At 40.0% G+C, this 18932-nt stretch overlaps 1 protein-coding gene across 2 annotated transcripts in view; it reads left to right on the top strand.

The window, feature by feature from the left end:
• The window catches only part of LOC148031138 (uncharacterized), an 85023-nt gene extending 69077 nt beyond the window's left edge, over positions 1 to 15946 (top strand). Inside the window, exons 5-6 of one of the 2 annotated variants that reach the window (XM_087684676.1) lie at positions 14523 to 14636; positions 15428 to 15946. In XM_087684676.1, the coding sequence (XP_087540802.1) occupies positions 14523 to 14636; positions 15428 to 15604 (291 nt within the window). In that variant the 3' untranslated portion in view covers positions 15605 to 15946. Of the gene's footprint in view, positions 1 to 14522; positions 14637 to 15412 lie in introns of both variants that reach the window. The other variant, XM_087684675.1, reaches the window with a different exon arrangement.
• Positions 15947 to 18932: the final 2986 nt, after the last annotated feature.

The following is an 18932-nucleotide window of genomic DNA, read 5'->3' as shown; positions in this document are numbered from 1 at the left end:
ACCACCCTGCCATAGGACTAGATTCGTTGGGAATCCATCCACCCGCTTCCCTCTATGGAAGTTCTTAGTTATCTAATTACCTACCATATTACATGAAATATATAAAAATAGCTTCATTAATTAAAAAATCATTTTATGCACAGTTGTTTGTTTGTGTAATTTACTCACGAACATACTCAGAATAAAACAAATTCATTGATTATGTTCCATAATGTGTGTTCTCGTGTCCATACAAGAGAAAAATTACAATTTCACATGCTGCCTCATTCGGCGCATCTACATGTCACCAAGATCAAATCCACCTATTGCTAGCATGTTTAGGTGTCCCAAGTAGAACTTGGGCCATACAGGGGACCAAGTAGTTCCTAGGTGCGTAAAGGATTTACTAGCCAGAGCCCCCTTTGGCACCCTATCCACCTCCCACTTTAATACGATCCTTATTGGGAGACCTCTCGCCGTTGGAGCCAGTCCATGCTTCTGCGGCAGTAAAAAAATCCCCACTTGGTATGGGGATTCAGCACTTATCCTTGGGGGAGGTACAGGGCTCCTCAATTTATATATGTTCCAATACTTAATTTAACCAGGATCTAATCTAGAAAATCACAAACAAGATTGATGTCTTCAAGCAGTTATGACTTCAATCAATCATGCAACTTTCAAGTGATGATTAATCTAGTAGCAATCGACACTTGAATTTCACATAATGAACTCTTTCCCTTGGAATTTAACTAAGGGTATCTAGATTTGGGGTCTCTAACTTCCTAGTTTAAGGTTTATTCTTATAACCAAGTTTCTTTGCCTTAAGTTAGTTTCTTTAACTTAAGAGTTATTTCTGGTTTTTAAAATCTTCTATCAGAGCTTCTAGATTAAAACTATATCTTTGGCTAGTTTCTTCAGGGTTTTATTCTTAGTAAATTCATATTGAATTCACTAATCTTCTTTTCTATGGGATTAAAATTAAAATTCCTCATGATTTCTCTTGAGTTCTAGGTTTTCATAGTTTCCCTAACAGTTTCTAGCCTATAAGAAGTTTTAATAATTTACTAAGTGAATACTCTAAGATCGCAATATTTCTTAAGAGACTTATCTTATTTCTTTTGAAATTGGATAGAAATTTTTAGAAAATCTTGTGGTATCGTGATTGGTAAAGGGTTGTTATCCGCACCCGTGACTTCGTTACTGACTCCCATACTCGCAACTCCAAATGTTGCTTCCACGTTAGTAGGGTCATTCACGATTTTCGCTTTTGAATTCTTTTTCTTTGGGGCCATGATAGAAATATGATTCGTAGAAGAAGAAAAACATGACAATAATATCGGCTAGCAAAGGTGTAAGACTCACGATGATGATGATGGTTATTGCGAGACTTGATGATGTAGGCCTCGTAGATGGTTCTTCTTGCTTAGTGAAGAGCAATATTTCTTTCTCTCTTGCCTTGGCAAGCAATGTAAGAATAAATGTAGCTCTTTCTCTAGTATAGAGCAAGAGCAAGAGAATAGATATGATCTCTCTCTCTCTCTCTAGTAGACAAAATATGGACGAGAGTAGAGGTATGACTTCTAATCGGATTGATAGAATAGGATAAATTTCTTCAGTGTTTTCTCTTTTTGGATTAGAGTAGAAGAGGATGAGAGACCTTCAGCGTATTTCCTTCGTTGGGTTGAATGGAATGATGCCGCTTCGTCTCACGGAATAGAGTCTCCTCCTTCTCGATTAGCATCTCGTCCTCATCAAGATTGCTCTTGTCCTTTTCCTTGGTCATCTCCAAACCCTCAATTTATAGTTTTGCAGGGGGTAAAAGAGAGGACACTTACTTTTTTAGCTTTTTTTGATGATATAATCAATGACAAAGAGAGAACACTTTCTTTTGGTACTTTTAATGACATCATTGATAACGTTAGAGAGGGAGTTCCATTTTTGTAGCACGAAGATAAAATTTACGAATGTATGGGGGAGCACCGTGTGGCATATCATTGGGCAAGCCATCACTCCAAGGCTTACGACCAAGGGGGCCACCAAGGCATAAACCTTGGCATCTTGGCCTTGGCATACTTGGCAATGGGCTACGAAGGCTTCATTGGCACCATTGGTTGCGTGTGAGAAGCTCCCACTAAGAGATATATTGGTGGAGATTGCTGGGGATCCATAGTTAGTATGATGCTCCATGGGTGCTCTATGCAATGAGTGCATAGAGTATGCTATATGATGAGAATGTGCATGCACCTAAGTGCCACTTGGACAATATTCCTCATCAGGAAATTGTTCATGTGCCCAAGTGACTTTTTACAAGGATGATAATCATGCGGTGCAAAGGGTAGGGACAATAGGGAAGGCATGCCAATATTGAGGACAAGAAGACAATGCCAAGAGCTGAAGATGCCAAATGAAGGGTAGAAACCCCCTCTCAACCATGAACATCAATGTCAAAGGAGTGTTGAGAACCAAAGTCCTTTGGTTTACTATATCACAAAAAGGCTTTATTTGTATCATTTACAAGTCTCTAGACGGTCCCCAAGAGAGTCAGGGCACCACCCTAGACAGTTCAGTCACTCATGTGCCTATAAATAGGGCATGAGCATTCATCCATCTTCACTCCACACTTACTTTCTCATTCATCCTTCATCATTCCCCACTTACTTTCTCATTCATCCTTCATCATTCCCCCATCACACCTTTAGCCTCAGCCCTCTACCATTGCTGTCCACACCCCTATCTTGGTGAATATCTCAGTTCGTAGTGCTGTCTAGCTGATCCATGATGGTAGACTAGCAGATGAAATTTTATTCTGGAGGTCTTTTTCACATTGCCATCAGCTCTAGGCACTCCAAATTGCTATGTTTTGAGTCCACATAGTGTGGCGACTTGCTCTTCATCATTTCCATTGCTGGGTTTGCTGGTTTCACTCCTCCCTAGATTTGTATAGTAGATTATATTTATCACTTTTGTGCGTTTTCAGCTCTTGCTGCCACCTTAGCATCCAAGCGATAGTTACCAGTCATCTGCCGCTTTATGGAGGCGTTGTTCGCAGTAGATTCAAGCTATCAACAGGTTACACCCTCTTTGTTAACTGCACATTAGATACCTGCATTTTTGTGTCTTCTTCACTCTTGAAGGGCTGCCCAAAAGTTGCCTGTTTGCAGCCATCCTAGAACCTAGGTGATAGTTCCCAGATATCTGCCACTTTATGGAGGTTTCATTTGCAGCAAATTCAAGCTATCAGCCATCTTCATTTGATATTCTTGTGTTTTCTTCTCTAGTTGTTGCCCAACAATCACCTTGATAGCAGCCATCATCCTAGAGACATTTCAGCATATCTTTCATCTCTGACAGCTTTTGAAGATTGTGTTTTGCTCCTCCTATTGCTATCCTTCATATTCCAATGTCTACTCTAACATTCCATTGAATGGAGTATGGAGAACTGTGCTTTGCTCTCTCCATAGAGCAGCTCCTTTTCTCGGCATCGACACCTCTGCTCGAAGGATTGTGTTTTATTCCCTTCATAGTGCAAACTCTATCTAGGTGCTATCACTAGCTTGGATAGTGCAATTATCTCCAAGCTCTGCTCCATTGTATTAGCATGGTTCAATGTTCATCATTCTTTATTCATCATGGTCTTCAGTGTTTCTGAGTTTCTCTATCTCAATGTTTGTTGTACACTCTATGTTTCACCACAGAAACCCTACCATTTCTTGGCATGGTATTACAGTATACTGTTCTGTCTCTTGACAAAGAGGAGCTTTATGCGGGTCTTTTAATGGTGTTGTGAACCATAATGAAGTTATGAAGGCAAATGTAGCTTGGTGATGAAGGTAGTCCTAATACCCCTTTGTTGGAAGAGTTGGGAGGAGAATCATTGATATGGGCACGTGATACATGCTCATGCTTGATCTTTGGAGAGGACTCTTGTGTTGACCAAGTGGTGGAGGCAAGCTTGAATCTCAACCTTGGAAGATGGCTTCAATGTGAATCAAGAATCACCAAGATAGCATCCGCCATATGAATGTACCTGGTGGACATAGAAGGAAGTCTTTACACTCCCTAGGTGGTAGAGTGGGAGGAAGAATGAGCCACCTAATAGTCAAGATGTGGCCATATTCAATCTCGGGAGATGGTTTCGATGTTGACCAAGTATCATAGGTGTGCTTGACACTTCACCCCGAAAGATGGTTCTTGTGTCAATCAAGAATGTGAAGGCACAATGGCCCTATTGGAGCAGGTTGGCTAGATTTGGCATGTAACTTTCAGCTATTTATAGCTGTCCTCCACACTTGGCTAGTCATTCATAGGTTCTTCCTTTGTAGGTTTAGCACACTCCAATATATAGGGACTCTTCTCCGTCTTTCAGTGTTGCATTCCATCATTAGCTTGATCCGATGCCCTAATTGACACCTTGGGTTGCATGAAGGGATTGATCAATCTTGTATTGTATTCAGCTTTCATTCAGTTTAGTGTAGATTTTCTCCTTCCATTCTCTTCTCCCTTTGGAGTCTTTCTTTTCCTTCTCTCTTCGTGTTCATGCTTCCTCTTCCGTTGCATACTCTTACATGCTATCATCACCAAAGTGAGGACTCCGACATTCTATAGAGCGAAGATCACACTTAGCTTGCTATTTGGAGCAGATTTGTCATGAAGAATGTAGGTGTTTGGCCTTGTTCAAGCCTTCTATGTAGTATGCGGGGCAACTACAACTTCCTTTTGCATGAAGTAGCTGATTTACCCTTTGTTTGGGCATCTTGACACCAAAACACAATTTTTCTAGTGTGCTCAATAGTTATTTTGAAGGGTTATGGACTACTGGTTTAACAAGTTTGATGATTTAGATGCAGAGGCCATTTAGTCTTCCATTGATAAGTTGATCGACCGCCGCAAAGAGTTGATGTAGAGATTGACATGCAGAGCCTCGTTCTTGCTTTGATAGATCAAGAAGATCAGAGCTCCCTTTTTCCCCCTCGCTTCTCTAAATCTTTCTCACATGGTTGGTATTATAGGTCCTTGTATAGTCATGATGGCTCCTTCTATTTGGGTGCTAGTGCTTCCTTTTCTTTCCAAAGAAGATCAACTTGATCATGCAAACTACTCCACTTTGGTTTTGCAAAGTGGAGTATATCCTTGACACCTTCGACTTGTGGGAATTTGTTACTACCCCAATCCCCTTTCCAATGATGCCCTATCATCTATAGAAGTGGAGTATTGAGCGATGTCTTCCACCACATTTGAGATAGTGTGGCTTCGGCGATTGTTAGGAGAGCTTGGTTGTCCTTTGACATGTCCTACTACATTGTATTGCGACAATGAGAGTTGCATTGCTTTGGCATGGAATTTGTGTATTCCACGCTAGGTTGAAGCACATTGAGATACAATACCATTTCATTCGGGAGAAGATCTTGGATGAGACCATTGATGTGGTCTACTGTAAGATGGAAGATAACTTGGCAGATTTGTTTACGAAGGCTCTTCCTTGGACCGTTCTTCGACAACACTCTAGATCCTTGGGCCTTATCCCCTGTCCAAGATTTGAGAAGGGGGTGTTAGAGATTTATTCATCCCTTGGACATGCATTAGCAATTTATTGTTGTACAATCAATACACTTGGACACAGTTACATTTCCTATTTTCACGTCAGACAACTCTGCAGTCTAGAGGTCATTTCCAGCATCTTTGGGCAGTTGGGAAGGCCAAATAGGCTGTGTAGGTCATGTGGCAGGCACATTTATTGCACATCATTCTATGCATTATTTTATTCAGTGATTGCTTTTTGGGCAGCAGTCAGCCAGTTTTTAATTGACTGACCTGATTATCTTATGCGTATTATTCTTGCCTATTTATAGGCAGCTTGCCCTAGTCATCTTTCACTTGGTTTTTAGGTGCAGAGCAAGATGCGGCTCGCGGAGATACATTCGATAGCCCAATGTATACATCTGCCTTCTTCATTTCAGCATTCATCTACTGCAGATTTCTGCATTCTACTCTCTCTTTTCTCGTTCCCTGTTCTCTCATTTTCATTTTCATTTTCATTCAGTCCAGTCATACGCTTCCGCATTCGCTGCACTTTGACATTAATTGCATTAGTGTGCAGCTATCCAACATTGACATAACCTTTATTGAACCTTCACTATGCAATGATTGGTCCTTAATAGAGGATAGTGAGTCATCATCACTTGCATCTCGTTCCTTGTGAGACATCTTTGCTGAATGTCCACAAATTCACTGCTATGGACTGAATCATAGCAAGCCGAAACTTATATGTGCACCTCAAGATAACTAGAGCTCACCCCTTAGGAAAGATGGTGATGCCTCGAGGATGGAACCATGAAACCGGGCCGTAGATGTGATTTATAGGGCAATGAAAATATATTACAGCACACACGCTACTCAATTAAACAAAGAAAATAAACGACACAAAGAACTTGAGAGCTAGAGTGCTCTTGCACAGTAGACGACACCAAATTGGCCCTCTAGGTCAGTTCCCCTTACAATATTTTTTTAATATTGAAAATGAGAGCCTTCACACGAACCACTTGTGTCCAGCTCGTGCGATCAATGCGGCTGTGATAGACCAACATTCTTTTTGCTAATGATTTCTTGCATGCGTGGCTCTTCAATGGATTAGATTCACTCCAACCGCTATGTCCTCAGTTGCTGTCACTAACCTTGACCCAAGAGCTTTGAATCTGTCTCAATTACACACTCAAACTAGTGTGTCTTCCAACATACAGAGTTGCAATCACTCCAATGTTGACCAACATGATATTGAGAAATGCATCCATAGTCCCTCATTGTTGCCGCATTGCAATCAATGAGGAATTCACACAAATCAATCCCAGACCGATCTGATTCATCAAATGAGGCTTTAATCTTGATTGTCCAACAATCTTAGAGCTTTACACTAACTAATGCACCTTTAGTTCACTGTCAAATTGAAGTAATTCAGACTTGTAAACTTGCTGTCCGTAAATCCTAATCTCTTGCATACATTTGCCTTGCGATTGGATGCTGAATTTAATGCTTTCAATGGCTGGAAAATCAGGCCTGCATGTGAGAATATGTTTTCCCTTATGTCTACCCCAAATCGTGAATAATTTGGTGACCCAAAACAAGGGAGGAATCGGGGGTCTTTGTTGAAATATCTTCAACAAACCATTCCACACCCCAAAAGGCTGATTTTTGCAAACCCTAGCCACTCATCTACTATTAATAGAAAACTCTAATTCAGATTTGTTGTAAAACAGAACTTGCACAGCCCAAGAGCGAGAAAGGAGAAGAAAAAGACTGATTCTTGAACATCTAGCACCTCGGAATGGCTACAAAACACTCTCATCTTGTTGTTCATCATGAAAAATTAGCAAGTGTGCATCTCCTTTTTTTGCTACTATGGAGAAATGCCCTAACACACAAACTAAAACACAATCATATGACAATAGCACAAATTGATAAAAAAACACAATTAGGGCTAGGATAACTTAGAGACATGAACATAGTGAATAAGAAATTGATGAATATGAATAATACAATGCTCATGCAACAAACACACTATGCAATGACAGAATGCCAACGCTCGAACTCCCTGTATTGAGGACTGGAGCAAAGAGTATGAGTTGGAGAGTGTGTTGTACTCCAACGGAACTCGAAACACAACAAGGCAACCTCTGATGGCAGGAAACACAATAGTGTAGAGCTGGATCATGCAGATGGGTAGTAGATAGGTGGAAATCAGCAAATGCAGCCTGGCGAAGAGCAACAGCAGCAAAACACAGATCTCCTGCATTGTCAAGGATGGGTGGAAGCTGATTAGGGTCCATTGGTAGTAGCGAAGGTTAAACACAGCCTGAGGAGCAGCCACCTGATGCTAATGCCAGCAGCTGACTGCAAGCGCAGCCTATACAGCACCTCAAAAGTGAATGACGGTAGTCACTTGGTGGATAATAGCTATTGCCTGGCAAACAACAGCAGGATCTGGGCTGGAAACAGTAGAAAACAGTGAGGGATAGCTGGGCAGCAGGCGCCATTAGGTGGTCAATAGTCTCAAATAGCTTTGATTGACATATCCTTTGCATACGGGGTGTGGACAACGAAGCTCTGGCACTTGCATGTTGTAAAAACGAGATTGATTGAGTGAGAGGGAAGCTTGTCGATTTATAGAAAGTTTGGGGCCTCCCAAATTAGTGTTTGCATGTGGGACATTGAAACTCTCTAGGATCATGCTTCTTTTTAAATAAAAGGTTAAATTCATTAATTAGCTTGAGTTTTGGGGCTGTTTAGTTAAGATAATGCATTTTTATCTCAAAAATCCCTCTTAGGTTCAAAACTGGAACCAGAAAGGGATTGAAAACAAGCTCAAGCCCTTTTTCAAGGCATTTCACCCCAAAGTAGTTGGGGCATGGGGCAAAGGGTGCACATTAGTTGCCTAGTGATGTATGAAGACCACAGGGGTGATGATAATCTTACCAAGAAAGCCTAATTGTTCACGCTGTTTAGCGAGCGGTGTGCGAAGATAAGGCTCTCACACAACCCGAAAACAAAGCGTCAAGGAGTGCCGGTTAGGGAATTGACTTTGTCGAAGTACCACACAAAACGAAAAATTTCAAAATTTGACAACACAATAGAATCACCACACCAGCACATACAATCTATTATGCCTCTTGTAGCCTCAAATACTCCAAAATCAAACACAAAGTAGAGCATTGACAAACTTCAAAATATTAACTTTTGAGTCCAGAAAAACAATCACTTCGTACCTCTTTGGGATTGCTACAACACTTTGACCCTTCAGCATCCGTGTTTTTGAAAGCTCGATCAACTCACAGAAATATCCATACACTTATATGGGACCCTCATCTCTCTTCTCTCGTAAGAAAAGTCTGATTAAGATGGGAAGGGCCAATACCACTTAACTCTCCTCCCTTATATAGGTCTTTTGTCCTCAAAACACACATCGTGTTTTTTAAAAAAGCTTAATGTCTTCGATTGTTAAAAGCTTAATGCCTTCAATCGTTAAAAGCTTTTTATAAAGCCTTAAAAGATTTTATTGATTTAAAATACGAAAAGCCTTATATCTTTGTAAACTCGTAAGCTTTTCGTTTTTATTGCCACCCTTCACGTTCATAATCTGATGCCTTCAAATTAAGCCAAAAAAACATATGCTCTGCGATAAGGATTTTATTATCACATTCGTGTGACCGGAGATGAAGAGCATTGTAGAAATGCCTACCATTGATCTAATGTTGGCCACCTTGAAAGACCACGTCTCAAATAAAGCACTTGCTTCTTCTTGATTACACTTGCTTAATCACAGGTGTAACAACAAGCAGAGTATTATACTATGTTGCAAATTTCAATTGTCCTTTCTCTCGATGAATCATTGGCTCATTCATCTGTTGACTTTTTTATGAGACTTGTCTGATAATCATTTTGCATTTACTCAAAGCATTGCCTTCTTTTGACAGGATTCCATAGTTGACAACTGCTAGAGCTAAATGCTCTTTCATTATCTTTCCTTCTACTTTTGTTGTCATCACAATCATATATACGTACATTCGGAACTAGCTCAGCCTTTAAAGTACAACTCTTCCACAATTCATATCTTCTCCACACAAGTCCATGCATGGCAAGCAACCCTAGAGAACACAGTCTCATAATCGCAGACCAGTAGGCACCTAAATCCATGATCATGATGATCAACATGTCAAGCTCCTCTTCATTAAAGCTCTTATAATCTTTTCCATATTCTCAAGCTCTTGTAACGATCAATCAATAGAGTCACCAACATTATCTTGAGTATTCTGATCATATTACCTGTTATATACTTGTTCCAAATTAGGAGATTGAGACTCTTTCACTTGTTATAGTTACACCATTCAAATTGCATCCTTGATGCACCCCCACCTTGTCCTCTCTTTGATAGACTAAAGTCTACATAAAACTCTCTCTTTCTTGCCAATGTAGAGTATCTTTGAAAAACTTAGCATTTTGTCATTGCTTCTTTCTTTCTAAAAGATTACTTCTTTGATGACTATTTCCCACTTAACTCCTGAACCAGTATCTCTTTCTTTTCAGTACACCCATTGTCTTTAGTCTTCGACAAGTGCAAATTTTTCAAATATACTTGCTTTGATACCATGCAATATGTTCGTGCGTCATGCAAAAAAATGCAAACACAATTCCTTGATTAGATTAAATTCTTAACCTCACCTCTCATCATTCAACAAGAAAATGTTATACTCCACTTCACCCACCCAAAATCTTACAATCACTCTCAACAAAAATATGGTCCTCTAAATGTTGACCAAGAAAAACAATCCATCTCACAACTGATTGTGTACCTCATGACCCTCAAACTCACCCAACCACCTTTTCCGCTCATACAACGGTTCCTATTTGAAGTGATGAATATCCCAACTCTTGTGCATGCAAAAACAATGTGCACTCAATGAAGGTGCTCTCTCAAGTATGCGTGCATCTAAAATTTAGTACAACGTGAAGTGCTCGTGAACCCATGATTCCCCGTGATGTGTAAGAGTATCGACAAGAAATTATACCTGTTCCAAAATACTCCACAACTTCCAATAAACTCTAGCTCCAACATGACAAAAAACTCCAATCTCAACCAAGGCTATCAAATTTCCACACTCAAAGAATTCAAACATATTGACAAAAACAATTTCTGAACTCGACAAACCCAAAAAATGCAACTACAGAACAATAACTCAAACAATCGCACAAACAACTAAGCAATAAAAAGCCTACAAAACTGATGTTTTCCTTGGGGATTTTCAGTTTACGCGAAAATGCTTGACAATGCTAGAGAGGCCAGAGCATTGAATAAAGGGTGTGCGTGGATTACCTACTGGCCTATTATGTCTTGCAAATGTGGAGAGAAACACAATGGACTTTTTTTTGGAGGGCTTTTGTTTTGTTTCTCAAAAGATTTAACATTAAATGAGGGTTTTCCATAAGTTTTTAGCCGATTGAGTAACAATGGATGTGGATGACAAAAAATAGGAAGTGTGGGTTTTATGGGATAGAGGCAAATAAGATAGGTGGAGGCTAGCTAGACAAGTTGAGCAAGCAAAGCAAGGGCGACTACCTCAGAGACTGCCATGTGTAATGTTGCAAATATGGTGAATCCAGAGTCGATCACTCCAAAGACTAAAAAGGGATAAATGTGCGCGAACACATGTTTACAAGAACAGAATACTGATGCATTGGAGTTATATAGAAGCAATGTTGTGTGATTATGCTCATGCAAAATGCTATGCACATGTGTCACTTGGACAATGCCCTTACAAGGGAATTATTTACTTGCTCAATGCGTCCATTTTACAACTATGGTCATCCTGATGATGTGGATGAAGATACAATGTACTAAATAAATATATAATGTTTGAATCAATGTGCAAGCAATATCATATCATCGTCAAGAGAAAAGACGCCACTTCCTCTCAAACTAGAAGGAAAAGTTGGAGGAAGTCATTCTCTCCCTATCAATCTGAAGTAGTTGTGGAGGGTGTATCCAAGCCGATCTTGAGAAGTAGATAGTGGAGAACTGGCCGATTGACCGTCTTGGTCAATATATATGCAGAATTATCATTGGAAGGCACAAGCTCCAAGCGAATAGTACCTAGCTCAACCTGCTCTTTGGTGAAGTGGAAGTATACTTCAATGTTTCTTGTCCATGGGGTGATGATGGGTTTACTAGCTAGTGCAATCGCACTCTGATTGTCACTGCAGATGACAGTCGGAGTAGGATATGGGAACTGAAGTATTGCTAGTAAGCTCCTTAGATAGAAGGTTTCTATGGTACCATCGTAGAGAGCCCTATATCCAATCTCACTCATGGAAGCCACCATTGTCTCTTGCTTATAGAGATAGCCGTTGTGGGAATGATGGGTGTCGGGATCTCTTGACTAGTCAGAATCTGTATAGCCTTGGAAGCACAAACCATGACCAAAAGTTAAGCCATAAGAATATGTACATCTAAGATATCTCAAAACATGCAAACATGTAATCAAATGTGATATTCTAGGTGCAGTGAACTATTGACTAAGGTAGTTAACTGAGTACACTAAATGTGGCCTAGTGTGAATCAACCGAAGAAGCTTAACTACAACAGACCTATACATATGCTCATTGAAGGGTTGATTGAGAAGAATATCCTTACATAAATGGATAGTGGGATCAAAAGGCGTGGCCACATGTCGTGTCTGATCGATGCAATATTGGTCCACCATTGAAGAGCGTACTTTTGTTGTGACACAACAATACGACCCTTAGATTGAGCAACCTTCATCTCCAAAAATAAGACAATTGATTGAGATTGGTCATCTCAAATATGGAACTAAGTTGGGCTTTAATTTTCCCTATGACAGTAGAGCCTAAGCTAGTGAGAAGTAAGTTGTGTATATATAACAAGATATAGCTGATCCCCTTTGAAGTGATATAGACATATAGGTTTAGATCATAAGTGGTAGAATGGTATCCATGAGTTTGAGGAACTCATCCATCTTGTGGAACCAAGATTGCAGTGCGTGTTTTAGCCCATAAAGAGCTTTCCGTAAGCGAAGACCTTATCTTTCCTATTAGCAAAAGAAAATCTAGGTGGCTGCTCTACATTATCTTCCTTCTTGAGATAACCGTTTAGAAATACACTTTTGATGTCCATTTGATAGATTGGCCAACAACGGTGAGGAGCAAGCACAACCATCAGATAGAAAGATGTCAATGGCATAGTAGGAGGAAAGGTCTTGTCATATCAATGCCTTGCTTTTGTCGAAACCCTTGCACTACAAGGCAAGCCTTGCATTTGTCTAAAGTCCCGTTAGCCTTTAGCTTGGTCCTAAATATCCACTTCGTTCCGATGACTTTCTTGTGGCTCGGACAATCCACTAAAGTCCAACTCTCATTTCGGTTAAGACTCTCTAGTTTCTTTTGCATGGCCTCTTGTTGTTATGGGTACGATAAGTGCTCTTCGAGAGTGAGGGGATTGCTCACATAACTTACAAGAGAAGATTTAGAAGAGAAATTGGACTAGAACTTGATTGTGAGATAACTTGATTACAAGAGAATGCTCATAAGAGCATAGCTTGATTATAAGACAAGACTCAATACAAGACAAGACAAGAACTGGAAGAGGACTTACCTTGTAGGAGTCTCACAATTGGTGTTGGCAAGATTGAAGGGCTTGTTGCCCAAGACCTCTATTTATACTAGAATTGAGGAGGTTAGGGGGAAGCTTTTAGATGATGACATCATTGATGACATAAGCATAATTGACATAAGTGATGACATGAGCAATGTTGATGTAAACGTTGATGCAAGACTTTTCTAGAACTTTCTAAGAATTATGTAGAACCTTCTTACAATCGTCTAGTACTTTCTCAAATCTTCTAGAATGTTTTAGAGTCTCTTAGAAACTTCATGGGACCAGGGGCTATACCAACTTGCACACGAACCAAGGATTGTCCTTGCAAGTGTTCGTTACATTACACCCCCTTCTAGCACCAAGTTCCACGTGGGGCGGTGGTGTGCTTTTGAATAGGCCTTGGCTTGGTTGGGTGTTAAAGATGAAATTCATGTTTAACAGGAGCTCTTTGAAGATGTGAAGTTGGTTCCCACGTTCGTTTACTTGCATCATAGCCCTTTCAATGGACACACTATATTATGATGGCTCAGATTTGTCACCTGGGTGCTGGGGTAGGAGCAGGAGCTGGAAGCACACAATAGTGATGAAGATGTTCTTCTGTACCAGTTCAGGGAGGAGTGAAACCAGCAAAGGCAGAAGTGAAAATGATGAAGAATAGGCCATCAGGCTGAAAACACTGGTTGGGCAGCTCCTCTAACGGGGTGGCAGGCTGGGCAGCAGTCAGCTGAATCAAGGCTGCGGGAGATCAGCTCCGGAAGGCAGCACACTAGCCACTCCTGTTGGAAGAATCCATGAAGCTTTGGAGAAGTGAAGGTGATCAGTAGTCAGGGAAGAGGAAGACAGACTGAAGGATGCAAGTGTGAAGTGTGTAAAGTGATGATGCCCATGCCCTATTTATGGGCACACGAGTCACTGATGCCCAGGCCCTAATAAATAATACAAATAAAGCTATTTTGGGGCTGCAAATGGAAACGAAAATAGGAATCAATCTAATACAATGAACTTCATGACTTTGGTATCTCATCATGGTGGACTCTGCTGCCTCAAGCACTAATGAGTAGCTTATTGAATTAGCTGGTTCGGTATATATGTTCATGCTTTGTAGCTCAAAATATGTAGAGGAAGGCATAGTTTAATTAGCGGATTTATACCAAATGCTTCTAGAGAAAAGGGCTGAATGGTGAATTTTTTATCAGAAAGCCACAGTATTACTGAGCAAGTAACATTCTTTCTTTCTTTGGAAAACCACAGTATTACTGAGCAATTAACATTCTTTCTTTCTTCAAAGAAGGTTATTTTGTCACCTCAACACTATTGAGTTACTGAGCAGTTATCATGCTTTTATTCTTTACCTTAACGCTGATGAGCTGTATACATTAACCAGCTTCTTACCAGAGCTTTAAGAAAGGATGACTCCAAAATGCTGCATGTAGCATCGGCCGTGTGTCTGCCATTTCAGCCTGTGCTGGTATCAGCCCTTCATGTTGGATTAATGCAGGTACTTCTTGTAACTGTTTCTGTTGAAAACAAATTCCATGCATTGTAATGAAAATCTAAAGGGGTTTTAAGGGCTGCATACAGTTTTATAGTAGTTGTGGCCTTCTAGGCACACAATTTTCTGAGAGAGAGCACAACACTTCTTTATGTATACTAGCTTATGCAAACACGAACCTTTTTCCATTATGCTCATGAGTTCTGAGGTTAAGCATGCTTAGAACTTCTGAGGTACAGCCCATAAACAAGTCGTTTTTACATATTTTAGCTTCTGCAAACATGAGCCGTCTTCTATTATCCTTTTTCCTGCTTGTGTTATTGAGTACACGTGGGTTCAAAGCTATATGAAATCTGGTGTTGACAATATCACTCAGCAGCAGTCGAGGAATTTAGTCAACCAATGCGAAATGTTCAACAGCAAAGACCAAATCATTGTGCCTTTTTTCTTTCTTTTGAGAGTTTGGATTGTGGCTCTCTGTTGTAAATTTGTCTCTGACAAGAGTCAACAATTGATGCACCACATAGAAAAGAGACGTGAACATGAAATGATTTGGAATACAGAGAGGGGAAAAAACACATTTTTCTTCTTTCTTCAAGACAAGTCCAACTGCTGAGTCATGTGCTTATGGTGTTATTCATAGCCCGAGCCACTGTTTGTTTTCCGGAATGGTAGCTTTTAAGTACTTTGCTTTTCAAATCAGTGGAGTAAACATACAGCTGTGTTGTGCTGGGCTTGATCTAACTTTTTGAAATCATCTTTGTTTTTCTGATGCTTTCCAGATGACTTTTGCACAGAGAGCACAGATGGAGCCACATTTGAGGAAAGCCTTTGCTTTGCACGCCACCTCTTCACTCGTTGGATGTGGGTTATTTGTTGCTGATGACGTTTTTCCGGACACCCCTTTCCTTCACGCTGCATGGCATATTGCTGCTGCAGTTGGCGTGGCAACATGCACAAAACTTTTAGAATAGCAGTCTGTACCAAGGACTTGCTGCAGTTACGTCTATTCTTTGGATCATGTCATAAACCCATTTCAGGTCAAGCTTTGCTCATCTTTTGATCTTCAGAAGACCATCCACACTTACCATTCTTTGAAGGCTCTTGTTTCATTTTGGGTCTGACCTTACCAGGATATTCTTGTATTTATGTATGCTCACTCGAGTTAATGGAGAGGAATTTGCCGACACATCTTCCTGAAGGCCTATGTCTTCACAGCTGTAATATGCCATTTGTAAAGAACTGTAGAATACAATGTGTATGAGTCTATCGACTTTGAAACACTGTTTACTTATATTCTACATTTGTCTTGATATCAGTGTGTCTTGTGCTTATATTCCCAAGCCAAAACCTCTTGATTGAAAACGAGTTTTCTAACACAGTTTGGTAACAGGAGATGTTTATATCAATTTATGTCTCTATGCTCGAGCTGGTTCAGGCTTGCCAATTGCCAGTATGGAATCCTGGTTACAAGTTGCTTGCAATGGACAAAGATACACTTAAAAATTCTAACGTAAGTCTTCCTCTGGGTATCGTTAAGACCTAATTATTTATCATTAACCACCATAAAGTTCTACCGATAGAGAGAATTTTTCTGACCAGCTCTCAAATTTGAAGGGTAGCCTAGAATTTATTTTTAAGGGAAATTTTAGAGTAGTACTTTCAATTACTTGTAATCTATAATTTTTGGAAGGAGTAATACATTTTTGAAGGCCAGTATTTGCTTTATCCCTATGGAAGGTGAAAACCCCATCCAAAGGGTGGTGCACTCCTGTGCTATTTCATGAAACCAGCAATGATGGTGGTTGTAGAAACATGCACGGTGTTATCAACTGTAGCAATACTCTTGTTTCATTGTTTGTCGTGGCTTGCAAATGCAAGCTGGGTATAAACTGGGTTGAAGATATGACTTGTGATCAAATACAAACATAGACGGTGGACTGAAAGGAGGATTGGGTCACACAACTAAAAGCTGTTCGGCAAGGTCAGATGTTTTGCCAGCAGCCCGGTTTCAATAAAGGTCTCTCTTGGAACAAGCAACTGCTAATGAAATAGGGTTTGGGCCCCAATGCAATCTTGGCTCTTCCTCTATTGTTCAACTTGGTCATTCAAGTAATAGCCTTGTATGGACTGTAAATTTAAATAGTAGTTCATGAATTATTTACAGTTGCACCATTGTCTCTTCTTTCTATAAACATCAGGCCGCCAAAAGGAAAAGAAAAGATGGATGCAGTAACCCCACCCCAATCTTCTCCGAAGATCAAGAAAGGGGGCAAGCGGTAAAGAACCAAGGAAAACTTCCAGGCACTTCTATTCCGATCTTCGTTCCTACAATGCGGTCGAAACAATGCGAACATGACATGCCAATCTAGAGCTCTGATTGCATCATGTCATGGCGCTCGACTCCCAGTACATTTCTTAAGAAACTGGGTCAGAACAGACTAGGGAGGCATTAGAATGCAAATTGCGGACCATGCAATATCTACCCAACGATTTCTTTTTGTTGTTGGTCAAATATGAAGAAACGCCTTTGAATCTGCTCAATTATGGGCAGTGGACTTCAGGGAGCTCAACTCTATCCGGATATTCTTCAAATGGCCGGTAGATTTCGACCCAACTGTATTAAACCTGCATCAGTCCCCCGAGAATCAAGAAATCCCCAATGTAAACGCACACCCACCCTCATACAATGAGTTTCAGTTTGCTAACAGAAGGGGAAATAGCAAATACAAAAAAAATTCAGTCAATCTAAACACTAACAAAGGAAAGAATTCGAATAGATATGCATACCCTTCTTATGGACTTAATTGATGATTTTGGGACTACTAGTAATCGAGAACCTAGCAAACCTACAAGTTCATTTGACTTGAATGAGAACGAAGCAGCAGTTATAGAGGAAATACAACTAAACAGAGAAGGCAGAAAAACACAAATCGATGCAGAAAAATTTAACCCAGACTCAAATAAAAACATAAGAGAGGCACATAACTTTAGTTGAGGAGGAAGGGCTACCAATATGGCAGAACGAGCCTAGCAGTCCTCTTCTTTCTGAAAGCCCAATCAAGGAGATAAGTGATGCCCAAAACTTTAAAAGAAGGTACTCAAGGGTGGGATTGAGCAAGAGTAACCTCGTTTTAACCAAGGGGCGTATCCCAGAAGGAATGCAAATTCATTAAAAAGATTTGATGTAATGATTAATAACCTTAATGTATCATTCTTAAAGATGCAGGGGTGCATTTATAGTGAGCACATGACAACATCAAATATAAGACACATAAGATTTCAGTAGCTGCAACTCACTTTAAAACAACATAAAAGTTTGCAGTTGCATCATTATATCCCCTAGTAGCTCTCTTGTAAGGAGCAAAGTTCTGCGAGAGATTACTTGCCCCATTGTGTTGACATGCAACTTTTAACATGGTTCAAACTTGAGAACAAGTATCCACGTAAATGGTAGGTAGTCTCAAGTAAAGAAAGGGAAGTTTGGTATAAAGTTAAGGGCTTTTCATGGTTTGTTTAGATGTTTGTCAAGATATTGGCTTTAGATGGTCTAATAACCAAACAACAGGTAATCTAACAAAAGCTAGGTCAGACACATTGTTTGTTTCTTCTTCCAAGTTGCTCTCTACCTTTGTCGATTTCAAGTGCAAGACTAGTAAAAGCATAGTTCTATGTGACCACTATCCTCTCCAGCCCAAATGTGTCTAATGAAACTAATGTGGTCAAAGTCAGGTGGTTTTATGTTGACCTAACCATGTTTAAACTCAAACATGTCAGAGAGGGATTAAGGAAAAATGGGCTTATAAATTTGAAACAAATGCTCCCTAGCCCAAGGTTGGACTAGGGAAATTGGGGAAATGTGAGAATTCTTGAGAAAAGTCAAAACTAACATAGTGAAGTTAAAAAGGGAGACAAGGGTGAAAAAAATACTAATTAAGTATCCACATGGGGCAAAGAACAGATTCAAGGGCAAATCGTTGATGATATGAAGAAAGACCTCAGGCTAGTTGAGGGGTTGGAATTTGAAAACCTAAAGTTGTTCACTAGGACATCGTGGGCACATAAGGTAGATAGACCCAATAAGGAAACATTTAGTATCCTTAAGAGAAAGCAATAAAAAGATTCCATTCCCTACTCATTAGAGAGAATGGCTCAATAGCTTAGAATAATTCAAAACTTTTAATAATCACAAAAGATTTTTTTGCAAAAGCTTTTAGTTCCCCTACAATTAGCAAATTTGAAGGCACCAAAACCAGGGCCACAATAACTAGGATAAGACAAAAGGTCAAGCAACATGACTAA

This window comes from Lygodium microphyllum, chromosome 9 (genome assembly GCF_053477565.2).
Source record: "Lygodium microphyllum isolate KBCC chromosome 9, Lygodium_microphyllum_v1.1.10, whole genome shotgun sequence".
NCBI lineage: Eukaryota > Viridiplantae > Streptophyta > Polypodiopsida > Schizaeales > Lygodiaceae > Lygodium > Lygodium microphyllum.
The sequence above is the reverse complement of the archived record's forward strand: the minus strand, read 5'-3'. Positions and strand labels throughout refer to the sequence as shown.